General features: G+C 50.8%; 10 protein-coding genes across 10 annotated transcripts; 6 read left to right on the forward strand and 4 right to left on the reverse strand.

Moving 5' to 3' along the window:
* Positions 1–310: 310 nt before the first annotated feature.
* Positions 311–1197, forward strand: BGZ61DRAFT_484139 (uncharacterized protein; the record flags this gene model as incomplete). Its single annotated transcript, XM_046249572.1, has 3 exons — positions 311–349; positions 413–805; positions 856–1197. The coding sequence occupies 3 exons, from the start codon at positions 311–313 to the stop codon at positions 1195–1197; spliced, it is 774 nt and encodes a 257-aa protein (XP_046097762.1).
* Positions 1198–1750: 553 nt separating this feature from the next.
* On the forward strand, positions 1751–3147 carry BGZ61DRAFT_484140 (uncharacterized protein; the record flags this gene model as incomplete). Its single annotated transcript, XM_046249573.1, has 4 exons — positions 1751–2048; positions 2097–2224; positions 2275–2451; positions 2497–3147. 4 exons carry the CDS (start codon positions 1751–1753, stop codon positions 3145–3147), a joined length of 1254 nt encoding a protein of 417 aa, XP_046097763.1.
* A 509-nt stretch (positions 3148–3656) lies between these two features.
* On the forward strand, positions 3657–4444 carry BGZ61DRAFT_498598 (uncharacterized protein; the record flags this gene model as incomplete). Its single annotated transcript, XM_046251295.1, has 3 exons — positions 3657–3690; positions 3747–3937; positions 4046–4444. 3 exons carry the CDS (start codon positions 3657–3659, stop codon positions 4442–4444), a joined length of 624 nt encoding a protein of 207 aa, XP_046097764.1.
* A 5-nt stretch (positions 4445–4449) lies between these two features.
* BGZ61DRAFT_461753 (uncharacterized protein) lies at positions 4450–6630 on the reverse strand. Its single transcript, XM_046247206.1, has one exon. It carries the CDS (start codon positions 6601–6603, stop codon positions 4681–4683), a length of 1923 nt encoding a protein of 640 aa, XP_046097765.1. The 5' UTR covers positions 6604–6630; the 3' UTR covers positions 4450–4680.
* Positions 6631–8239: 1609 nt separating this feature from the next.
* Positions 8240–10217, reverse strand: BGZ61DRAFT_509772 (uncharacterized protein; the record flags this gene model as incomplete). Its single annotated transcript, XM_046252023.1, has 3 exons — positions 8240–9475; positions 9512–10125; positions 10178–10217. 3 exons carry the CDS (start codon positions 10215–10217, stop codon positions 8258–8260), a joined length of 1872 nt encoding a protein of 623 aa, XP_046097766.1. The 3' UTR covers positions 8240–8257.
* Positions 10218–13064: 2847 nt separating this feature from the next.
* BGZ61DRAFT_430754 (Alpha/beta hydrolase fold-1) lies at positions 13065–14219 on the forward strand. The gene is made up of 3 exons (XM_046243826.1): positions 13065–13080; positions 13135–13678; positions 13733–14219. The coding sequence occupies exons 2-3, from the start codon at positions 13262–13264 to the stop codon at positions 14057–14059; spliced, it is 744 nt and encodes a 247-aa protein (XP_046097767.1). The 5' UTR covers positions 13065–13080; positions 13135–13261; the 3' UTR covers positions 14060–14219.
* Positions 14220–14670: 451 nt separating this feature from the next.
* BGZ61DRAFT_365547 (uncharacterized protein) lies at positions 14671–15711 on the reverse strand (the record flags this gene model as incomplete). Its single annotated transcript, XM_046241623.1, has 4 exons — positions 14671–14789; positions 14840–15278; positions 15331–15398; positions 15450–15711. The coding sequence occupies 4 exons, from the start codon at positions 15709–15711 to the stop codon at positions 14671–14673; spliced, it is 888 nt and encodes a 295-aa protein (XP_046097768.1).
* A 2350-nt stretch (positions 15712–18061) lies between these two features.
* BGZ61DRAFT_498602 (uncharacterized protein) lies at positions 18062–20352 on the forward strand (the record flags this gene model as incomplete). The annotated part of the gene is made up of 5 exons (XM_046251296.1): positions 18062–18243; positions 18313–18618; positions 18668–19489; positions 19582–19708; positions 19810–20352. 5 exons carry the CDS (start codon positions 18062–18064, stop codon positions 20350–20352), a joined length of 1980 nt encoding a protein of 659 aa, XP_046097769.1.
* A 288-nt stretch (positions 20353–20640) lies between these two features.
* On the reverse strand, positions 20641–22533 carry BGZ61DRAFT_559118 (cytochrome P450; the record flags this gene model as incomplete). Its single annotated transcript, XM_046255747.1, has 5 exons — positions 20641–21266; positions 21346–21705; positions 21753–21996; positions 22065–22237; positions 22344–22533. The coding sequence occupies 5 exons, from the start codon at positions 22531–22533 to the stop codon at positions 20641–20643; spliced, it is 1593 nt and encodes a 530-aa protein (XP_046097770.1).
* A 1576-nt stretch (positions 22534–24109) lies between these two features.
* Positions 24110–24954, forward strand: BGZ61DRAFT_538403 (xyloglucan-specific endo-beta-1,4-glucanase A; the record flags this gene model as incomplete). The annotated part of the gene is made up of 3 exons (XM_046254648.1): positions 24110–24453; positions 24502–24851; positions 24905–24954. The coding sequence occupies 3 exons, from the start codon at positions 24110–24112 to the stop codon at positions 24952–24954; spliced, it is 744 nt and encodes a 247-aa protein (XP_046097771.1).
* Between the last annotated feature and the right edge of the window lie 41 nt (positions 24955–24995).

Consider the following 24995-nt stretch of genomic DNA (forward strand, 5'->3'; position numbering starts at 1 on the left):
CACATATTATCTCTCATACTAATGCATGTACCTCAATTGCTAGTTAGCTTGATTAGGTACATACAGCTAGTAAGGAGTCTCAGCTGTGATCATGAAATGCCAGACGGCGATGCGGCTGCGCTAACGGTAAGGTTGCAAGGCGACCAGAAATGCCATTGTTGGACAAAAGTCGTTCGACTTCAACCGCGTCGCTTTGGCTCTATTCTGCCACGACACCCCACCGAAAGGCTCCGGACGTCCCGACCGATCAGATGGTCGCAAAATGATGATTCCATCTTCATTTTCGTACGATTCCATCGTCTAAACTCAAATGTCCTCTGCAGCACCACTAAAGCCTCTGGGTGGTAAGGTCAGTCGAGGGAAGATGGCTCGTTCACGGGCTTTCTGACATGTCCTGAGTGACTGGGTCAAGCCGTCGCATTGGAGCAGCCATCGCCTTGCATTTAGCCCCTTGGGCAGCCACGTCGTGATCAACTGTGTGCCTTCCAGCTCGGCTGCTGAAGGTGTGGCTGCCAAAGCCCCGGATCTTGGCGTCAATGCTATCACTATTCAAGCGAATGTCATCGAGGCCAAGGAAGTTGCCAACCTCTTTAAAAGAGCTAAGGCCGAGTTTGGTAATCTTGATATTGTTATGAGCAACTCTGGCATGGAGCGCTTCGACCCCTTGAGCGAGTTCAGCGAGGATAATATTGATCGAGTTCGCTCTGTCACTGTCACGGCCCAGTATTTTGTTGCACGGCAGCCAGAAAATCTCTTGGAGGACATTGGACGTCTCATCTTGATCTCGTCCATCTCCGCAATCACGGTATGCAGAACGAAGCCATTTATCTTGGGAATTTACTGGTTTATTTGAAGGGTATTCCGAACCAGGCATTGTATGCAGCCTCCAAGGCCGCTTTCATGGGTATGGTGAGATGCTTTGCATGGGACTTTGAGAAGCGTAACATTACCGCCAATTACATTGCACCTGGTGGTGTCAAGACAGACATGTATCCCGAGGCGGCTGCAAGGTATATTTCTGGAGGGAACAAGCTCTCTGAAGCAGAAATCGATGAACGGGTAGGTCGAATGAGTCCATTTGGACGGCCAAGTTTCCCAAGCGATATTGCTGGTATTGCAGCTCGTTTGCCTATCCCTGAGGTACAATGGCTGACTGGTCAGACCGTTCATGCAAGTGGAGGTGTGCACATGGGTTGAGTTACGTAGCATAAATTGAACTCATACATTGACGCAGAATGCCCTCCACCTCCAGTCTTCTCATCCTGTGGTAAATGTACGTCAGGGACACGCCAAGAATAGCCATTATAATTGATAAATTGACCGTATGACTCAACAAAATCCTCGAATTATCCACTTACAGCGCAGTGGCATGTCATCGGGGTCTGTGTTGCATTGGGCGATCGAGAAGGGGGCTGAACGGCAAACTCCTGGGTATTCAAGATCTGCAATCACGGTGAAGCATGCAGAAAAATGGACGCCCGGGCGAAATTTCCAGGTTAAGAGGTCTGGCAGTCTCCGAATGTGGAAAGTTTGCGGAGTTACTAGTGCAACTCTGGATGATTCAGGATGATTCATAGCGGGTCCGTTCTCCAGATAAACAAGTCTCAGACCACCACTGTACGCCTCTCACTCCACTGATTTTTTAGGGTTAAGAAGGTGTTGTCAATGTGAAATGGACTTAAGAAACGGCAGTCAACATTGAAACGCGGAGAACCTGCATAAAAATTACCGGTACATCTCGGCATTCAAAATGAGTGAAGGATCAAACCATGCCATTGTCTTCGGTGCGTCCGGCCTGATTGGCTGGGCCATCGTCGACCAACTCTTGAGTGCCTACCCTGGCCCCGGCTGCTTCTCCCAGGTCACTGCAGTAACGAATCGCCCTCTCGATCTGAACAACACCCATTGGCCCAAGCCAGAACCGGAGAGGCCGGACTTGCAGCTCGTCTCGGGCATTGATCTTCGTCACGGAGACGGGCCGATATTGGCAGATTCCCTGCGGGAGATGGTCAAGGACATTGAAACCGTCACGCACATCTACTACTTGGGTATGCTATCACCACAACCCCGGTGAACATCCGAGCTCACCGTCAAAGTATTCACCGCAGTCGAGGACGACATCGAGGAGGTTGCCCTGAACCGGCGCATGTTTCAGAATGTCATTGACGCCCACCACTTGACGAGCCCCAATCTGCAGTTTGTAGCGTTCCCCGGTGGCACACGGGTAAGTAATTATGTCCCCGAGTCACCTAACTCAGCCTGTTAAATAAATAGGGATATGGGATATATGTCCCAGGGGGTACTTTTACTCCCCCATTGACTGAGGACATGGTGGACAATCTCCCCGCCGACTACGCGAAGACGGTTGCGTACCCAGCCTACCGCGAACTCCTTGGGCAACTGAGCAAGGGGAAGAAGTGGACATGGTGTGAGGTCTGCCCGGATGCGATTGTAAGTTTATCGAGCACACCAAGAACATAACTGACTTGAATTGAGGTTGGGTTTACCCCGAATGGCTCTCAATTCAGCCTGGCATTGCACTGGGCTCAGTACCTGTCTCTTTATGCCTACAATAACGGCGTTGGGCCGCATACCCACGAATCTAAGGATATTCCTGCCGAAATACCCTTCCCTGGCAACGTAGCCGGCGCCAACTCGCTGTTCTCTCCCGTTGCCAGTCTGACAATTGCACGCTTCATGATCTATGCCTCACTGCACCCTGAGACATGTGGCGGGGGCAGATTGTTTAACATTGCTGACAACGAGACGCCGTGCAAGTATGGTGAGCTCTGGCCCCGGCTGGCTAATTGGTTTGGCCTGGTGGGCGTGGGACCATCTGAAGACTCGCAAGCCCAGGACAATACTTTGAAGGTTGGCGAGCTGCCCCAAACCACGCCATCATTGACGCCTGGTGAGTATGTTGCCAAGTATAAGGAGATGTTTGCTCAGTGCGGGAGCGAGAAAGCCGTCAAAGGTGGTGTTGGAGCTGGAAGCCGGCAACTAGACAGCGTGGGCTATTGGTTGACGTTTGACCGACAATTGAGCTTGAAGAAGGTGAGGGAGACAGGCTTTGAGGGAGATAAAGATCATGTTCACGCCTGGTTGCAGAGCTTTGATATGTTCAGAAAGGCTGGACTGATACTTTGAGTCAGCTGTTTGTGGTATAATTTGGCAGTACCATATGGTAATCTCCAATAAGACTTGATTAGTTCTGAATATGGCTGAACTATTGCACCACTTCCATCGGTAAAATCTGTTCAATAATCTGCTCGTACATGTGTATATATTGAGGTATCGCGCATGAAGAGAAGAAAACAATTTGTGCAACTTGATTCTTCGACTATATGATGCCTTATAGAACAAATATAGCTCATTCATACGCTAGGCAACTATGCGTTATGTTTCGTGTCGTATTAGCCAAAGCTATGGATATCGAAAAGGGTCAGTTTGCGCTCTGTTCGAAACACACCCCACTGAGCAAACTCCGCAACACACCCTGCACAGCAAACTCCGCTGATAGCTGCAACGCAACTGGTAGGGTCGAGTACATGAAATATAAGAGGCAGTCTTCACTGTTTTCATATTGCCAAGTTCAATTTCAACGCATCGGCATCAACAGTCATTATCTAGAAGCTCTCCTTGTCACTCATTTCGCAATGCCTCATCATATCCTCTTGTTGGGAGGGACTAGTAAGAAAACCCTCTGCTATCACACACGGCCACTTGTGCCTTCTGATCCCATTTAGATCTAGGCCCTACAGGTGGTCCCTTTATCGATCAAACTCTAAAGGCTGATCACTCACTCACGATCTACGCACGGAATCCATCCAAGGTAGCAAAGGAAACGCTTGAGCATCCCGACGTCAATATCATCAAGGGCGAACTCGGCGATGTCAATAAGCTGGCCGAGGCCGTAACGTGCGGTGCAACTGTCTTCGTGTCTTTTGCTGGACCGATCCAAGGGCACAAGGGAAGAGGGGGTGATTTCTATTGCTTGCCAGCAACTTAACTTGGACGCAGACTCAGTTCTAACTTTGTGTCGCAGCCCGTCTCCACTTGCTACGAAATCTTCCTTCCGCTCCTTATCAAGAATAACTTCCAGCGCGCAATGGTTGTTTGCACTGTCTCCTGGATCTCGCCCGAGGACAAATTCTCCGTCACCTGGTCTCTCGTTCGCTTGCTCATTAAGACGATGGCCCGGGACGCCTACGAAGACTTGGTGGCTATCGGTGACTACGTGTCTTCCATCCCAACCGATCAGTTGGCGTGGACGATGATGCGTCTTCCAAATCTAACCGACGGAGAACCAAAGCCAGTCAAGGAGGCATTTAGAGGTGACGGAAAGGACGGCATGTCGTTGACGCGAGCAAGCTCGCCGCAATGGGTTCTAAAGGATATTGACGAGAGGAAGTGGGTTGGAAAGCCACCAATGCTCTCTAACTAGTGAGTGTTGAAGATTTTATTCAAAGGCTATTTTTATTCCATAAATTTGAAGATGCATGGCAGATGGAATGGCACAGCATCGCCTTATTAGTTCAGCAAGCGTATTCCGCTCAATTGCCTGTGGACTAACTAGTCTCCTGGATAATATGTTCAAAGTAGCTACGTAAGAAATGGGCACATGGTTTCCACTACCTCCTATCCTCAGGGGTGCTATATAAAAAGTCCAGATGCAGAAAATTAAGCTTCATTGAGTGGTTGATGATATTCCTTTTCATTAATCGTGGTTTTCAATGTCCCGTTGGCTTGGAAGATATTCGCCATTATATCGATCATCAGACGGAAGCCATCTGGGCTTGTTTTCTTGGTACCATTGTTTGGTCCTGTCTGCTCGAGGTTGGAATACCAGTTGACGACGTTCAGCGTCACTGATGGATTCTTGGTAGATACCTTCTCAGTCCCAGTTAAGAAGTTTAACCCATCGTCTGAGAAGTCATTGTAGGATACGCTGACGGTCTGTAGAGCAGTTCCTTTATCATTGGCAGTGATGTTGACATTGGCCCATCCAGAGACTCTACCCTGGAGCCTATAGCTTCCCGGAGCTAGAAATGGCCGTGAGACACTCTTACTTCCAGGGATGTAGGGAGTTGCCCATGGGATGTTGTCCGAGACCGGTTTGATCGGGACCGGCTTGAGTGGTCTGCGACTGCTAAGGTAAGCAAGCATCATGCGCTGCCTCCGGCCTCCTTCAGCAGTGGAAGGGTAGCATGGAAGCGGATTCAGGCCACCGCAGGCAGGAGAGACTGTTTGTGATTGATGATAAACAATGTGAGTTCCGTCTGGGGACCACTTTGGGTCAGCCATGGCGTTCCATTCAGGATCGCCCACACCCCCATTTCCAGGTGTGCGATTGCCCTGCGCATTTATTTGTTGACCGAAATATGAGCCTCGGTCACCAAGGCCATCAATTAACCAAGGCTGGAAAAACCGGCGATATCCGTTGTTGCGAGTTGAAGCCACCGTGCTGGTCGACACCAGATCTGTGAGGGGCGGGACACCCCGCAGACCAGCCATAAACATTTGCCGATCTGTCCCTCTGGTATCCAATACCACCATCCATTTGTCATCTGGAGAGATGTCGATGGGGTCGACGTATTCCGGATGGCTGGTCAGTCGACGAACGCTGCCGGTTGCCAAGTTGGCCGCGAAGACGTCAATGTTTGATGATTCAGCAGGAAACCCGATATACGTGACCTCCTGGCCACTTCCGCTAAACCCTCGAAGTTCACCGATTGAAATTGCGTCGCGGTTTATAACTAGCTGGTCGGCATGTTGAGCGTGAACACTAATCGGTTGTGGGCTTGTGGGATCGAATAACAGCTGGACGTTGCGCAAATCGTAGCGCGGGGTGAGCGGTTCGCCTGATTCGGGGTGGGCATTGAATGATAGTCGACCGATGTATGCGTACTGGTCGAACTTTCCGGCTGTGACTGTGGCCGCACTGAAGCCAATGTGCACGTTGTCGGGATGTAACCGGAGTTCTCGCATATTTCCACCGCGTCCAGATCCATCTGAGGCCGTATTCCAGCGAATGGGATAAATGCGAACTTTGTCCATGGAGCACATTCCGGTAGAAAACCTGAACAGGCATTCAATAATATTGGTACCGGCTAGAATTCTTTTTCCATCCGCGAAGGCCTGTGGGTAAAGGTAGTTCATCGTGGTCGATGTCGGAACCGCACACGTAAGACATTTCCATGCATCGCCATTTTGGAATTTAGTTCCATCCGTCTTGACGATAATAACTTGCTGGCCCGCATAGATACTAGAAGGGTCGCCAGTCGTTGGTGCGCCTGTAAAATTGAGTGTGGCAATGACATGTTTGCCGTCTGGAAGAAAACCGCCCGATTGCAAAACTGGCGTCTGTCCGATACAGCCGGTTCTGTGTGGATTGATTTCCGCCGTACATCCACCGGGCGTCTCATCTTCTGTAACAGGAGGTAAGGGAAGCTCGGTTATTGTTATCGGCTCGGGCGGCGGAGGTAAAGGGGCGCTGATCTGATGTTGCGGGCTCCCACTCTGGTCAAAGAGTGCAGGGTACTGGGGTCCAGCGTTTGCAGAAATAGCAAGACAAGTGAAGACGGTCACATGGTCAAACTTCATGGTCGGATCGTTGGAATTCGCTCTTGAGGATTGAAAAGAAAAAGAAATGAGTCGCAGGAAGCAGGCGCACGGGAATCTTTAAATTATTTGACATGTTGGCACTGCGATACGAGGGAATGAAGGCAGTGTGCGACTAGTCCGACACTAGCTCCCTAGACAATTTTTAATACGCGTATAGCTGCTCGATACAAGTATTCGTTTAGGTGTCAGATACGAATACTTCGTATAGCTGTTGAATACGAGTACAGATGGCGACACACAAATGCCGAGATGCCGTAAGCTCGTACTTGTGCTGCTATGTCACAATCTGAGTTAAATTGGTTTTGTCAGACAAGCAACCTTCAGCCAAGTTTTGGTCATGACGGAGATATCTGCAAACTGACCAGGGATGGTGCACCCTTCCTAGCTCGAGGAGGCTCGCAAATCGACAAATAAGATCATGCCAAATCGTCTCATGAGAAAGGTCGAAACCTACCCAGACACGCACCTTACAGACTTTCCGAGATTTCAGTCTGAAGCCTATTCAGACTTAATCGAAAGTACCGTCGAAGTAGCTGATGGGGAGGAGGCGCAACCAATATCTGAAACCCCCAATATCATTCCTCTAGATGGAACTCTCAAGGTCATTCGACCATCAGACGTTCAAGTCCTGAGACTCGCAAAAAGGAGAGATGTCAATCAAGCATTGGACGTTCCCTTTGACCAACTTCCAGGGATTTCTTGGGTGTCTTGAACGAGGAGTTGACGGCCTCAGAGACACTCCACGAGTTGCATACAACATACGCTATGGGCCTCGGACCTTCCATCGCCCTGAAAGTTGGCCTGTTTTTGGACGTTGACCAGATTTCGAACCTCGAGTACGTCTAGTCAACATGTCCAGATGTTCGTACCCCAAGGTGTCTTGGGGCTTTCCAATGTGGCAACAAGACATATTGCTTCATGTTACGGGCGCCAGCGGTGACGCTTGGAGGGTCTGGCCTGAGCTGTCTCAATCACACAGGGTCTCAGTTCGAGATCAGTTCTCACAAATATTTGAAAAGCTCAGGTCACATCAGTCACAGCAATCGGATCGGCTGGAGTGAGGAAGCTTCGCACTAGGAGTACCTATGCCAGGATACAAGACGCGAGCAACGCGTGAGCGACAAGCCAATATTGACAGAAGCGCAATTCGACAACTTTATCTTTTACGCACTGAAGAAAAGAATGACAGCCATGATTGGGGCACTTTGATCTTCCATGGGAGATGATCATCGCGTCGTGATGACACACGGCGCTTTGCATCCCCGGAACATCGTGGTCTCCTGAGAACCGATTCAGGGTGGTGGTAAAGAGACGTGTGAGATGGAACTAAAAGTAACCGGCATTCTGGATTGGGACTTGGCAGGCTGGTACCGTGAATACTGGGAGTACCTCAAAGCTCTCAATTTCATCACTCCTCGGGGACCACTGCGGGATTGGGCGGAGTTTCTCCACACTGACCCGATGGGTTGTTACCCCGTTAAGCATGTCATGAATAGTTAATCCGTGGCTGGGACAGTAATGCGAAGGATACTGAAGTAGAATAACGCCGGAAATGGCTGCGTATTAACGAAACATAGGGCAAAACATCCTCATTCTATTCTAACAATTCTAATGTGACAGATTGCACAGTCGATCACCACCATTTCTTGTTCACACTGCGCCACGTGTTACTGCCGCAGTGAATTTCACCCTGCAAGGTATGATGCGAGAACCAGTCATCCTGGTAAGTCACATTGAAATTGACCTGGGCGTAAACAGCCGAGATGGCCTTCTCAAAAATGTCCAAACCGTCAATGATCGGGCCCCATGGAGTAGGGGCCAGGACCAGCGAGTCAGTCAGCACGACGCTGTTGATGGCGCCAGGGTAGAAGGCTACAAGCTGGTCGACGATAGCCTGGCGGCGTGCCAGACCCGGAGGCTGGGCTGCCTCGAGGATGCTCTTGACCTTGGCAGAAGGACCGCCGACAATATCTCGTTCTTCAGTGGAAGCGGCAGTAGCGATAGGACCGGCGGCAGAGGCGATTTGGGTGGCGTCGGGGGGGTTGGTCAAGTTGCAACCCCATCCTTCGTCACTGATCAGGTAAAACAGCGCTGGCACGCGGAAGATTTCCTTGTCAGTGAGGCCGGTCTCCTTCTTGAGGATCTGGATGTTGTTCTCGATGCGCGTGGCGGCCATTTCATTGAGCTCGGTGAATTTGTCGAGCTTCAGCACCTCGTCAATGGTCCGCTGCGGGATACACAGCGACTCGTCCTCGCCGGCAAGGCGAGGACGAGAGAGTGCCTTCTCACCGCCGTGGCCCTCTGCAGAAGCCTTCTTGAGCATGTCAAGGCCAGCACGGGGGCTGTCGACCATCAAAATCCAGCCGCGCTTGTTGTCAGCGGGCAAGAACTGGAGAAACTCATCGACGTGGCCGACGCCCAGCCAGGCCGTGTCGAGAGCAAGGGGGGCTTGGCTCTCCTGGGCTTTGAGGAAGTCAAACATGAGAGGCGCTTCTGTGCCCCAGTGGCCCATGATGACGCGACCAGCGGGATAGCTCTTCCCATTGTGCGTATACGGAGGAATCGTCTCCAGGTTGCCCATCGAGTCGATGGTAGAGCCACTACCGGGGTGCTGCACGGCGCCGGCCCCGCTCGATCGGACGCGCTCGAAGACCTCTCTGCCGGCCATGCGGAAGGCTTGGGCGGAGCGGATCATGACTCGGAGAGCGATGGGCCCTTTAGGTCCGGGGATGCTTGTGTAGCCCGGCTCGAAGAAGTCCTGGGTCCAGATGTCCTGGCCCTGGAACATGAAGACGGGCTTTTCGATGCCGGCGTTGGCCACGTTCTCGACGAGATCCTCAACGAACCGCGCCTGGGAGTTGTTCCAGGTGTCGCGAGTGGTGAATACCCTCTCAGCAAGCTGGGCGTGGTGGTGCGTCAGGACGGGAGCGACACGGAGCGCGACTGAATCGGTGGCCTTCTCGTAGCCATCCGACACGGTGAAGTGCACCACGGCCGTGCCATTCCAGCCACCAGGTCGGCGAACATCGCGAGCGTCAATTCCTAGCTCTAGACCGCTCTTGAGCTCTTTGGAAGTGAACTTGTGCTCGGGCCCGACAAACGCCCACTTCTTGCCCTGCTTGACAAAGATGCGCACCTTGCTCGCAGCCGTGGCGTCCGTGACGGTGATGGTGCCCTTGGCGGCGCCGCTCAGCTTGTCGAAGGGGAGGGTCCGCAGCGGCGCGAGGTATTTGGCGTTGCGCTGAACGTCGCCGGACGCGTCGTTGCACTCGTCGAGATACGTCTCGCCCGAGTCCCAGTTGTCTTTATTGTCGATGAAGGCCTTCGACTTTGCGCAGCGTCCATTCGTGTCGCCGATGTTGGCGAGGAACAGCGCGCCTCTCGCCGTCGTCCATGTCGCCTTTCCCTTGACGTCGGTGGTGCCCTCGACATCGACTTTGCCGTCGCGGTTGGTGTCGGCGAGAATGGTCGCCTTGAGAGCTTGGCCGGTGTGGCAGAGGGCTAGTGATTCATTGGCATTTAATAAGCATTTAGTCTGCGACACGCTGCGTACCTAAGGCGAGAATCGCCGTTTTGCTGTTGAAGAACCACATCCCGATATGAATCCGCCGTTACCAAAGGCGTCTATGAAGATCGATTGATGAGATGCTTCGGCCTGGCTTGGGAGACGGTTAGGCAACTTAGGGCGAGCCTGCCCGATATATATACATAACTATCCCCGTGTTCAACATCATGAACGAGCGCCGCCAAGCCGTAAGCCAGGGCTGTGCTCAGGTAAAGGCTCACGATCCCTGTCCGGAGACTGCCTTTTTGCACTTCGTCCCCTTTCCCCTTCCCCCCTCCCCCGCGTGAATCAAGTTTATCCTTCATAGACTATTAAGCTCGCGACTCTGTGGGCCAGCTTACCGCTAACTGGGGTAGCAGCCGTTGAAAGGCATCCGATCGTCCCGAGTGCAGGCTGATTCCTGGACCCGATTCGGTAGCCTCACTCCATGTGGATAGCCTTCGCCGGGGTTAGATTAAACATCCGTATCACAATTGCCAAGAAACTGGCCTCAGCCCCGATGAGTATGCAAGTTGCAGTTATTGGTTTACAATACGGACGTACCTAGCTGTTTCAACAATGCTCGGCGACGTCCCATTCGTTCGTATTACGAGCCCGTAAGTAAGCCACTCAAGATGAGAGCCCATACGAAAATGCCTCACAGCAGTGCTTTTTCTGCAATCCGTAAATACGAATCGTAAGTACATTCATTCAGAGTTCAGGGGCTTAATCTTACGATTAAGTTTAAACACGAGTTAATTGCATCAATGCGCAACAAGAGTCCCAAGCTCCGTCCTTGAAAAGCCGGTGGCGGAGCCCGCGGATCACGGAACAGACGTGACAAATTTACAAAGCAACTGGCCAATCATGGGCTTACTATGGCGCCAGTGTAGCATCGAGCACGCGCTGGGAAAGCTGAGGATACGAGACAGCCAATCAATATGTTTTTCTATTTGAAGCTGGTCCTTCTACAGGCGGAGCTCCTTGGCAGATGCCTTCCAAACGCAGGGCTCGTTGCACTTTTGCCAATCCTCATTTTGGAGCGCTTGCTGCCTTGCGGTTCCGTCCGTACCATAATAAGGTAGAAGTGAGGCCTCCATTCTATGTGGATACACTGTCCCTCAGCAGTGAGCATCATCCTTTTCTGGGAACGAGACTCTAAGATCCACGTCTTGTCAAGCTTGGGCCCATAAGAGATCCTTCATACTTGGGGAACTAACGCGCTGGTTTTGATTCGACGACATCTCCGATTTGATGTTATCCACAAACTTAACCCCTGCCATCCATCACCTTGATAAAATTAAGCCGGACAATATATAAATAAAACATCTCCGTCTCTGAAGTTAGAGCTAGCTATTGAAGCCTACGATTAGTTTATGCTGCAAGGAGAGACTCTGCTCTTTGCATGCTTGATCCTGATTTCTATAGTCCGGAGGGCTGTGATTAACGATCCCAATATACATCACAGTGTTATTGGATACCTGCCAGGTGATAGGGACGATACCAGCTCGGCCGCCAGCGCTCCAAAGACATAATGAGGTCGTTTCCCAACTTGAGGTGCGATTTGACGGTGGCATGGGATGAGTTAGCCCAACCCTGGAGAGACATTCGACGAGGGGACGTCGTGGTCAGTTAACCACAGCGGACACTCGGAGGCATAATACAAATTTGGGAATCGTTTGCCAAACGATTGATTCAATCTAACCTACCAGCTGAACGGTCCGCCACAGGAGCTCCAAGGAGTCGTCCCTTTAATCCGACGGCTTTACAGTGCCCTCGGGAGGCCTCACGAAACGTGTAGCGGCTGGAGGATATGCATGACTTCCAGATGCAACCACGGCAAGAAATAAGACGCCTTTTAAACCCACCAGTACTCTGAAAACTCGAGTGTCAAAAATAAAAGGCATGTCACGACTAGTGCATGATGCGGGAGCGGGCATTCATTGCTCTACCAGTTCAACCGCTGCGACAAGATGTAGATGACAAGAGCCATTTTGGATAGACGGCCCTACCACATGATACTAGAGAAGGACAAGGGATCATTGTTAGTTGCAAGTCCATAGCAGTCAATAATTCGGCATGCGCGTGTGCGATGCGGGTATGGGCCTGAAAGAATCCAGCTCCACCGCGAGAGGAGACGATGGGCTTTGCTTGGCCGGGACTGATCCCTGAGTTGGCAAGCAAACCATGGCCCTACCAGATCAATTGACGCAGCCAAATAAGAAATATGCAACGTTTCACGAACGAAATGGGAGCATCGAGTTTGAATAGAACAAAGCGCCAATATATCACTCATACTCTTCGAAGTTAGCCACTCGAGGCCCCCCACATATCTCCTCGGAGCATGGATCCTCAGTTGTCTCCGGCAGTTAATACCGGCATGGCTCACCTCGGAAGCCTTACCGAAACATGGAAAAGTGGAGGCTCAGTTGATCCTTGCGCCATGATATGGCGTGACGGAAAGGCCATTGAAACCCGGATTTAAGTTGGATTGACGGGCCCTTTAAGACCAATAACAGCAACGTGGGCCAAGCCGAATGCCGAGCTCTCCAGAAGTGGTCCCCAGCTAAGGGATTTCAAATATCAGCTTGTTGACAGTATATCACCACCTAGAAGGGCGAATGATAGGCTCTTGAGCATCGGAAGCTCTCCCGATTTGTTGGTCATAGTAGATCAAGACTTCCCAATTTGACACAATTTACCTGCTAAGGTACTTTGCTTTAACGGTATGTCAGAGCCAACGACAAGGTATCTCCGTAAAACCCGGGCAAGTCTCGAACTAACATTTGAAATACTTGTGGGCTGTTATAGATTCTCCATTAAATGTCCTCGGGGATCCATAACTCGGCGGTCTGGAGTCCAGCTATCGCGTCGCTACAGCGCAATCAGCCTAGTCCCGGTAATCGCTCGCTGTAAGTACGGTATTCTCTGATCGGTACGTCGTGTTAATCGGGTCCCTTTCTTAGTATATATGCTACAAACTCATCTTCTCATTGTTCAGACTTCGTTTCTTGCTCATTTCTACCAATAATACCATTTCTGGCCAGCCAATCCCCCCACTTCGCCAATATAGTCCCGCCCCAGCCCAAAATCATGGCAGCAAACAAGCCAACAATCGTCATCGTCCCCGGCGCGTGGCAGCTTCGTTCAAGCTGGGAAGCCTTCATTTCCATCGTCAGATCGGCAGGATACCCCATCGAATATGTTGACCCCCCGACGTTGGGGGGCACGGCTCTCCCACTCGCTGGTCTTGCCGACGATGTTAAAGCAGTCCGGGATACCCTGGATGTGCTGCTCAACGAAGGCAAACGAGTTACAATACTTTGCCATTCCGCCGGAGGTCTTGTGGCCAGCAATGCTGTCGAAGGACTGGACACAGCCTCTCGAGCAGCAGGTGGTCTGAAGGGAGGTGTCTCCCAGGTCATCTTTGTGAGTGCATTTATGGTTTCAGCTGGAAAATCTCTGTTGGGCCTGCTGGGAGGCCAGCCTCTGCCTTGGATGAAATTGATGGTAAGTCAAATGCATTCCGAGTCAGTTACCAAATTGGAAAGTAACCTTGAACAGGATGATCGAGTGGTCGGCAATCCGGAAATGATGCCAAACGTTGTGTTTAATGATCTTGACGAGGACGCTCAAAAGAAATGGTCCGAGATGACACACTCAGCACTGGGGCTCTTCACAACCCCGTCAGGCTTTGAGCCTTGGGCAAACTCAATTCCCATTGCATATATCTTCTGCACCGAAGACAATGCCCTGCCCTACCCGGTTCAACAACAATTGTCCCTCCAGGGAGGCCCGGATCTTGTTTCCGTTCAACTTGACGCCGGCCATTGCCCATTCTTGTCGATTCCCGATCGCCTCCTCACAGCGATGGAGAGTATTATGGTATAACATGGGAGGTCGTGGTCTTGGAGAGCTTCGAGGGCGGGCGATTAGGTTACCCCACTGCTATGTACAATACATCTCCTCAAGATCGCAGCTTGTATCCCGGACCCGCCTTGTATTGCTACTCAATTATTCAGAGGCCATTAGCCAACAATGCGAATATCTTACACGGGGAAAAATGATAAAGTTTAACTCGCAAAATGATAAAATTATGAACGTTCAAGCTCGTCAATAAAACTCCGTCTTTTGTACCCATGAACTAGAATCCAGCCGCCGCACCCAACAGAACCACATATTACCAGGATTGACCCGTACTGCCATGACTTCTCAGTGGAATTTCGTCAGTGGATGAATGTGCGCCACCATGATGAAACTCATTGGATTCTTTGAAGGATGACGTTCCACCGCGGGTTGATGATGCAGCAGTGGGAGGCGGGATGTCGATAGCATCATCGTCGAGGGGCACGACTGATGTGCCGGCCTGTTTGCTGCGATTGGAATTGCCATTTCTTCCGCTAATGGTTCCCATGTGTATTCTTGTTTGAGCAGTGTTCTCCGTGTGGAATGAAGAGTAAAATGATTTGAAGCATATTTGCATCAATGGGCCCTGTCAACAGTTAGCACGACGAAGATTTATGTTGGCGGAGGACGCAACATACCAGACTCGGCAGGCATGCTGACATGACGCCACTGCTAATCTCAATTATGTTCCATGAACAAGCTTCTGCCAGCGTATCTACCCCAAAGTCAGCTAACAGAAAGGTTGAAGGGTCAGGTCCGACTCACAGGACATGTCATCACCATCGTATAGCCAATAAACCCGAAAGCGGAAGATGCTCGTAAAAACAGCAAAAGACCCTACCGAGAAGATGGCAATCAAGGAGATCTTCTGAGACGTCTTCATGTGCAGTTTCCAGATTTGCGGCATGGGGAGTAAGAGTATGGATGAGTCAATGAGGATGTTTAGGAACGAAACAACGAGTTGCATTACGAATGTGTTGATGCAAGTTCCTTGGAGCCAAGGTTCCCACATCTTCGTCATCGGGCGGCATTGGAGCAACACTGCCAGGGTACAAGCAAGAGTCCAGGCAAGGGTCACGCCACCGCATATGCGACTGCCGATCTTCATGTCTCTAACGGGGAAGATCCTATTGTAGAAAAAGAGAATCGACATTTTGAGGAGGCCCAAGACATATACATAGAGCAGTTCGGCGCCGATAAGCGTCTATATTAGTGTAAATATAACTGAGACATCAAAGCAAGGACGTATTACTCACCTTGAGAAGTATTTGAGTCTCCGCCAGAGTCAGAGCTCCAGAGTGTCGGCCTAAACCTTGATGCAGCACTGTCTTCATGTAAGCGAGGATGCATGATGAGATGAAAAATGGGGACGTACAAACAAGAGTGATGGCTAGATTGGCCACCAATCCCCAGAATGACATGATAATCAACCAATCGTCAGTGTGGAATGATACCCGCTGCCTCAAGCGGGCCAACAGACGTAGGACGACAAACATTCCCGCTAGCGACGTAACTGCAATGGCCGTTCGTCTGACCCGCGGCGCCTGATTCTGGTGGAGGTCCTGAGATGCAGCGACATCGGCCATGTGGTCCAGAAAGGCCTGCTTCGCCGCCGTGACATTGTAGTGGCTGGCCATGGTCAAGGCGAGAGCGAGCAACACCACGCACCAAGGCAAAGGAAGAGTCAGTAAGTGAGAAGAACCAGCGAGCCTCGAAGGTTAAATGCGGGACACGCCCATGAAAACAGAGAATTGAGACGGCTACAAGGGCCCAATGCATGTGATTGCTGCAGATTACCAACGCAGGGGCATCGTTTGGCTAAGAGATGAAGCCGTAGATCTCTCGATTCGAGTCAGACTCCGCTGAATCGATCATGACTGCATTCCCCATGGGGAACCTCGGATCTGGCTAGGCGATGACTCGGCCAGCCCCAAACCCCTGCTAGCCAAGCCGCGATGCCTCAGCCGCCAGCACCAACGAGCCAATTGAAGCCAAGATCCGCGCAGCTAGTAGCTCAAGCGTAGAATCTCGACAAGCCTCGGAGGAAGACATGGTCCGGGTCTGTATCCGGCTGCCCCTGAATTGCGAATATTCGCTTGGACCTCTTCATCGGACCGCTTCGCCACGACAGAAAGGAGCGCTTGTTACCGATAGTCGGGTTACACTGAAGCTAGTTGCAAATAGTCAGTGCAGAGCTTAGCGATCACGGGAAACCTAGCGCGCAAGCAGATATCGGCACGGGTATTTCATATCCGCGGATGGCATTAGGAGTAAATCTAGGTGATTTAGGGCAGAACTCCAGACGATCCTTTACGCTAAGTTGCCCGGATCCGTCCGTACAGCCATCAACAGTTGCAATAACTTGGTCAGTACATGATCGCACCCAGCTCATCCCACTTCATATCCCAGTTCAACAAGTCCGGGAGGTCATCACAGGGGGAGTAGTAATACAGTGAGACACAAGCGTGATCTTCAGCGGTGGATAACAGTACGGTCCCCTGTAAATACCTACAGTGGGGAAATTCGGCTCCACTGATCTCCTCCACTCCAAGGAAGTCCAACCTACCCTATACAAAGATTCCTCCCAATCCGCAACATTAACCTCACAACCATTCTCAGTCCTCCTAAAACATTAGGTCCCTTGCCTGAGAAAAAAATACTCATATTATCGCTCATCAGAACTATATTGGGGAGGAGGTCGTACGGTCTCTCTAATGTGGCGTAAGTATTGGTACTCTGAACGGGTATATCATAGCTGTGTTTACTCGGCATCCTGATACGCTTATTAGGCAATGACTGACGGTCCTTGATTTACATTATGACGCGAGTTTTGCTCCCTTTAATTAGCCCGTCAGACTTATCCTCACATGTCTCGGGTGCGAAAGGCAAGAATGAATAGTATTTCCGATTTGAAAATAAACTTATAGGCCCGGTCTCAAAGGTAACCGACAACATTATTCGCTGACCCTGGGCTCTCAGACAATCTGACGGGATACCCATTTTACTTCGCACGAGCCATCAAGTGCCACAGTCCATAGTAGTTGAACAAGACGGATTCTTAGCCCACATTGACGTCGGCCCGTGTCGCTAACGCGCGGCTCGCCTTTTCGTAGATGATGGTCCGGCAGGGGCTAGACCCTTTAGAGATCCTAGCTTGCGAGAGCGTAGATCCGTGAACTAGTCATTAACTTATGACATTTTGGAGGTAGTACGGACTTAGCGACTACGTTTTTCCAACCCTCAGGAGAAATAGTGTGCTAGCCTTTCTTTTCTTGTGCCTTCATTCGCTATTATCACCTGTCCATGTACAGATGAGCTTGACACGAGTTTCGAATGTATTGTGAGACAATCCATTGCGGCGGTTGGGCAGCGATCTGGCAGCAATGTGCAGGGGCTGTGCGGCGGCCGCAGTCACACGGAGATGCAAAGTCGGTGAGCAAGAAAAAGATCTCGAACGCTTGAAGGATCTTCGAAAATGTGCCAATCAGACCAACCCACTCAAGTCTCGTCGTATATGCAGGGAGGTTGACCAAGAACATAACTGAGAGCTGAGGGTTCTTAGCTCGCCGTGAGACGCTAATAACTGTCGTGTATGTGTGATGTGATGCCAAGGTGTCAGCTTCGCGTCGCACATGGAATCTGATTGAGTGCCTCAGCACAAAGCAACTTCGTAGTGATTGGTGCCAACGACGGTCGTCTCCGCCTCGCCGTCGAGCGACGGGACACATCTCATGTTTTCTGCACTTCTAAACAGCCTGGCCGCCGCCACATGCCTTGGCAAAAATGCCGGGGAGGAAAGAGAAAATATGGACAATAGGTAGCCTCTGGTTGTGGTGGCGTAGTAAAAATCAAGCTGAGGGGTTGATGACCTCGAATTCAATCCCCCCGCATTGAAGGGAGAAAACGAGGTTTTCGTCGGATGAAGCGTTTTGCGATATTGTCACTGAACTCATCTTTCTACTAGTACCAATGGCAGCCAATGAAGAGATGTATTCTCACGAACCACTTCAAGATGGCACACCTGATCGCAAGCCTCAATTTGATTCGGATGTCCGAAACAAGCTCGATCCTCTCCGCGCCAAGTTACCATCTGGATGGAAGCTTAGTCTGACCATGGGCGCGTCCCTTTCGCTTGCAGTCCTATTACTGAACCTCTCTGTAACTATATGGTCAACGACAAAGGAGCGATTCGGCGACAACTTCCACGAGGAAGATCCTAATAAGGAGAACTACTATAGCGAACCCATGGAAATCGAAACGAGCGACCTCAGGGTCCTGCACTCAGGGTCATGCAATACGAACAGTATCCTCAATACTGCCATCCATCTGTGCATCAACATTTTCAGCTCTATTCTCTTAGCCGCTAGCAACTATTGCATGCAATGTTTGATTGCCCCGACCCGCGGTGATATCCAAACATTCCACTCACGAGGGAGGTGGCTGGACATTGGAGTCCCCAGCATTCACAATGTGGCTAAAATACCCAAGAAGAGAGGGATTCTCTGGTGCCTTCTCGTGATATCATCAGTTCCACTTCATATACTGTGGGTATGCATAGTGTTGGGCGCTAGATATAAGATTAACAAGTTTTAGATACAACTCTGCCATCTTCACGTCGATTTCAACTTACGACTACGAAGTTTTCACGTTCCAAGATACCTCCAACGGCACAATGTCAATATTCTCTCGACCTTTTGCCGAGATTGAAAGAAGTGCAAAGTACAAAGAGTTTGCGCCGGAGGGTGAAGGGTTCCGCCTCGCAGAGGTTTGGGAACTCGGCAGAGCTGGAAAGCTCGAGAGATTGTCGAATGTCGACTGCATGAGCGCGTATGCCACGGCCTTTCAAGCGAAGCGAAGCGATGTCTTGCTCCTTACAGAGCCGGGCCCCTATCCGGAACTTCAAGACATACCCGTGTCACAATCATCTTCTACCTTGTCAAGGGGCGGCGATTGGTGCGTGGTGGAGATTTACGAATGGATCTGCAGCCCGAACATGGATACTTGCACCAAATCTTGTCGCAGTATGTTGCCCGACATGAAAAAGAACGCCGACGAGTGGAGTCCATTTGGTGGACTTCGAGTAAAATACTGCCTTAGCAGGCGGGAACCCGAGGAGTGTCAACTTCACTTCAACACGACCATCATGGCATTTATTATCGTCGCGAACGCCATCAAAGTTTGCGTCATGCTATATACTGCATTTTTTCCGCCACGCGAGATAATCTTGGTCTTGGGGGACGCTATCGAATCGTTCCTGACTTCTCCTGACGAGTTTACTGCCCGTAGCTGCCTAGTATCAGCGAAGGACGTAAAGAGATCCCGAAAGCACTGGCATGGCCCTCGTCGGTGGTCTTCAGTACGGCAGCGGTGGGCATCGGCCGTGAGTCGTCGTCGCTGGATAGCGAGTGTATCCCTGTAAGTGCATACCTATTCGCATCATTGAATCGCTGGATCAATGGAGACACAGGAAGCATAACAAGGATCCCTTGCTGACCTCGTGGTATTAGATTCTCGGTTCTCCTCGGAATTGGGATATTTCTTTTCGTACGAGGCCTTATGCAGCTTGCTGGTCCTCATGACCTTAGAGCCATATGGGAATTAGGCTTCGGAGCTGTGTCGGAGACAGCAGTTGTGGTAGGTCTCCCTGACTTATCAAAAACTCTTCGCGACAACTCGTTTGGATGGTATTTCTTGCCAACCTCCCACAACTGCTCTTCTCGCTCCTCTACTTCCAGTGCAACGCGCTATTCACTGCCATGTTGGCTGCGAAGGAATGGAGCGACTTTGGCTGGAAACGACGCGGGGTGCGAGTGTCCTCGAACCCGAAAGGGGAACAACGATCTCGCTATTTCCTCCAACTGCCATACCGCTGGGGTATACCCCTGCTTATTGCATCCATTTTAATCCATTGGCTGCTGTCACAAAGCATCTTTCTTATTGCCGCCGGGACGCCAGACGACTACCTGTATGTTCGATGCGGTTTTTCTCTTGCTCCCATGATATTTATCATAGGGACATCAATCATTATGGCTAGCGCTCTGGGAGTTACTGGTTTCCGTCGTCTCCCAACTGCTATGCCGGTGGTTGGGAGCTGCAGCCTAGCAATTGCAGCAGCTTGTCACTATAGCGATGATATTGCACGACCGGAGGAGTCACTGGCCAGTTTGAAATGGGGTGTGACAAAGGGGCATTACGGAGACGGAGATGACACACTCGGACATTGTGGATTTTCGAGCAATTACGTTGAAAATCCCGAGGATGGTGTTGAATATTCCTGAGCAGAGGCAAGGGGCAGCATCCAGATGGAACCTTTCAGACACTTAGGTTTCAAAGTAACCAAGCGACCTGAGTTACGTTGGAAGGGGATCGAGGGCGATATGTTGATGTCGGGACTGACAACTGCCACTCTCATCTTGACGAGCGTGGTAAAACTTTCGGAGCCCATACAGCTGGGTGGAACCCCGAGCCTGTTTTTATTACTTCAGCAAGACTCCTTACCAACGTAATGTGCATTTAATCCTTCAAGTCAGTCTTCAGGCTCCCCTTTGCCCAACCTAGAGCTGAATCTACTCTACGCTTCGAGGGCTGAGCTTGCAGACTACGCCCCTTGTACGATAGAACCATCGGGAACTCGTCCACCACTCTTCATCTGGATCAGCCAGCTCAATGTCAAACGTGGCAATTAGCGTAGGCACAACTTTATACACCTCCATCATGCTCAGGTTTCGCCCTAAGCAGATCCGCGACCCGCCACCAAAGGTCAAATTGGCTGTGCCCCAGCGCTGCATCCGCTCTTTGTACTCGTCGTCGCTCTCGCTATCCATCTGGAGCCAGCGATCAGGTACGAACTCATCGGCATCGGAGCCAAATATGCCTTTATTGCGTCCCACGATGTATGGATTCATGCCGACAAAGGAACCCGCCGGGACAACTGAGCCGTCTGGTAGGGTTAAGCCACCTGGTGGCACGATGCGCTCCATTGTCATGGACACAGCAGGATGGTAGCGCAGTGTTTCATTGACGACCGCTTCGAGGTATGGGAGGATGCGGGTTGTTGCGTATGGTGCTGATATGCCTGCTGCGAGATTGGCACGCACTTCAGTCTGGAGTTTGGTCCAGATGCGCTTGTTTTTCAAGCAGTGGTAAAAAAGGGCCCGCATAGTAATTGCGGTTGTATCAGCGCCGGCAATAACTGGTAGTCGATTTCAGCAGTCTTTCAGAACGGGTCTAATAGCGTAAAGAGACTAGACAACTTCAAAATAAAAACACACGGTTCAGGAGAAGATAGCCCACAATGGTGGCTTCATCTACAATTTCAGGATGTGTCTCCTTAGACTCAATAAAATATTGAAGAAAGTCAGGCTTTTTATGTTCAAAATCCTTGTCGTCACCCTTCAAACGAGCTGTCATATTCTCGATGGCGATGCGGGTGACGTTCGAGATATTCGGGGGACCGAGAGGGTAGATGGGATTTTTATCAAGCCAGTAGTCTAGCCAGGGCATCTGCCCACATAGGCCAAGGTAGTCAATCGACTTATCGGCAATCGCAAGAGTACCATCAAAGTCATGGCCCTCTTTCATGTATCCGAACTTCTTGCTGAAAGTTACGGCGCCAAGAAAATCCCAGGCATCTAGAAGAGGGTTGGTCAAATCCTTCTGGTAGTAAAGAAGTACTCACAATAAGCGAGCCAGTTGCCAAAATCGCAGATTTTTCTGGGTTCAACGAAACGCTGCTGGAGATGGTCGCAAAAGTCTTGAATGACCTTGTCCATGTGCGGCTCCATTGCCCTCACACTCGGGACAGTGTAGTGCCGCACAACAGGGCGCTTCAGCCGGGCATGTTCGACATTGCCCGTCTCACTAAACATGTGGTAGGTAATTCTTCCATTCACGATAGAGCTGCTGTTCTTATAAAAGTCGGTCTATGGGATATGGCAAGAAAGTGTTAGAATAGCTCACGTTTTGTGCGGGTCATGGGGGTGCACTGTGCCTTCTTCCACTTGCCGTCGGTGCTGTAAATGACTCTAGAAAGCTCAGGGAAATCTAGGTCTAAAAGGTTTGGACCCAGCCGGACGATGGGGCCATATTTGTCGTGGAGTCTTTTGATGCGCGGCGCGTAGTCTCCAGAGATGACTTGCGACAATCGCCAGAGGTTAGTCCATCCTTTTCCCTGTTAGCGGGATGATGACTACGGCCGAGCCTATCGAAATGAGCTGGCGGGGGCAGTCACTAGGCTAGAATGAGGTAATGCGGAAAGGAGGACGCATACCTGCGAGGAAAGGACCTGCGTACTTCTTAAGAGGAGATATATGGTACGACACAAAAAACCACAGAAGGCAGATCACACCTGGGGCAACCAGGGTTATAGTGGCATAGAGGACTCGGTTATCACAGAGCGACGTCCACTCATAGTGACCCCTTTCGAAAGAAGACGTGCTGATATTGCTGATCGAGCCCATGGTTAAGGGAGAGAAATTACGAGCTCTAGGAACACAAAGATGGGATCGCGTGTGAGAGAATGGGGAAGGAGGACTTCCCCTCACTACGAGGGCTTGCCATATTTTCCAGTCTACATAGGTGTGGGTGGTGAAGAAATGTGAGACAATAATACGAGTCACGCCATTGCGTCAGAGCGGCAATTAGCTTGATTATTTTGTCCTACTGGCGGTGGAATATGCCGGGCTTTTTGACCCTGTATGTCTTGGCTTGCATGGCTTGGCTCTGCAGCCCGATCAGATCTTAGCTAGGAGCTTGACCAGCCACGGTTCACCAATTGGCGAGTCGCATATAACATCTTTCGTTATTGGCCTCAGTCGCGCTTCAAGACGCGGAAAGGACCTCGGAGGTCACATGGAGGAAACAAGCCCCGCAAATTCGTTGGTGTATTATTGTCCACGTCAGGACCCCCTCACGTAGCCTACCTTATGAGACACCAGCGTCAACCAGTTACAGACCAATGCTAGATGGAGAGTGGTGGCCGGAATGGTATTGACGTGTACGGCATATGCGTAGACCACACGGGGGCACCTAAAAAGTACCGCCCGTTGAGGAGGACCGGTCGAAACGCTCATTGCCAGTGGTCCTCATGCTACATCCTATTGTTTACGTACCTCGGAGATAGTAGGGGCACATCGGCAGTATCTTGTCGCACTAGAACACAATAACCTACAACGGGACTCTATCCATTCATTTTACTCGCCCATCTAACTCTTCATAATGGTCCGTGGATGTTTTCGTCATGCTAATATACTTGTAAACCAATAGGATACGTGTGAGTAGAGCGGAGATTAACCTAGACTGCTGGATAAGCCAGGAAGTCTTACCGGCTCAATTGCTAGTATAATATTGTTTCCGCTCCAACCAGGTCGTCTCAATGTAGATTTGAAAATGAACATCAAGGTCTCATGAAGCTATCGTCATCAGAATTCACACTAGGTTAAACAGCCGCCTAAATGATGACCCTATTCAACCGGACCAATAAAGAAACTAAATCCCCTTCACATAGGGGAAAGATCAGCCAACTACACGCCCCATTTGGAGCCTCGGAAGCGACCTGTGCGCCGCGGAGCCTAGTCATCCGAACACCAAACGCTGAAACGCGCGGGTGACCGACTCCACGGTAGGGGAATTGATCCAAAATATCCTCAATTGGTGGGAATTGCCCGTCTTGGCGGGCCGCCGGCCGGTTCCACGCAATTATAGCAGCACTGATGACGCATGCACCCCACAGAAAGCCCTCGCGTCGGATCGTCGTTTCAGGTACAATTTATAGCGGTGCGTTGGAGGTGGAGGATGAACCGGGTTTTGGGAGCTCATTATGGGGCTTGTTTTGGAAACATGGCCGTTATTGGAGGAACAACTCCCGTTTCAATAAACATGGTACTCAGGAGAGACGACTTGTCGGTGGTATATTGATCGTCACTCAGCGATTCTGTCTCTATAAAGCCACTCTGCCTATTGCCGATGGTCAAGCTTGAGCCCTAACCTCACTCTCTCCTCTAGCTCTTGGCATCTCTCCACATTCATCAATCCATCATGAAGTTCTCGTGCCTCGCTTCCGCCCTGTTCGCCACTCTGGCAGCGGCTTCCCCGACTCCCACCTCGCTCGAGAAGCGTGCCACGACCTGGTGCGACAGCTTCGGTTCCCTCGCCACCGGAGGATTGACCATCTACCACAACAACTGGGGCGCTGCGCAAGCGACTTCTGGTTCGCAATGTACTACTTTTGAGTCCATCACTTCGGGTTCTGTTGTGTGGTCTACTTCCTGGACTTGGGCTGGAGGTTCGAGCTCGGTGAAGTCGTACTCCAATGTGGCCCTGGAGAACGTCAACAAGAAGCTCTCAGCCATTAGCTCCATCCCCTCCAAGTGGACTTGGACGTAGGTTATTCGCCGGACTTTCTGGATATAATGCTAAGTAATTTGCAGTCAGACGGGATCGAACGTCGTTGCTGACGTCGCGTACGATCTTTGGCTTGCGCCCTCCGTCGGAGCAAACAACCAGTACGAAATTATGATCTGGCTCGCCGCGTACGGCGGCGCGGGACCCATCTCCAGCACCGGATCGGCCATCGCCACGGTGACTATCGCCGGATCTTCCTGGAAGTTGTACTCAGGCCCCAACGGTGACACTACTGTTTACTCCTTTGTTGCGAGCAGCACCATCACCAGCTTCAACGGTGATCTTAACCTCTTCTTCAAGTACCTCACTTCGAGCCAGGGTGTGAGCACTAGCATGGTTGCTACTAGCCTGCAGGCTGGTACTGAGCCTTTCACTGGTAAGCTCTTCAATCCGTGAACACACGAGGCGTTTAAGCTAACGTATTACCAGGCTCCAACGTTGTCTTCAAGACCTCTGCCTACACCATCTCTGTGGCATAAGCTCACGTAGTTACATTCAACTTTGTATATATATCAAATAC

Source organism: Ilyonectria robusta, assembly GCF_021365365.1.
Source record: "Ilyonectria robusta strain PMI_751 chromosome Unknown BGZ61scaffold_28, whole genome shotgun sequence".
In the NCBI taxonomy this organism is placed as follows: Eukaryota; Fungi; Ascomycota; class Sordariomycetes; order Hypocreales; family Nectriaceae; genus Ilyonectria; species Ilyonectria robusta.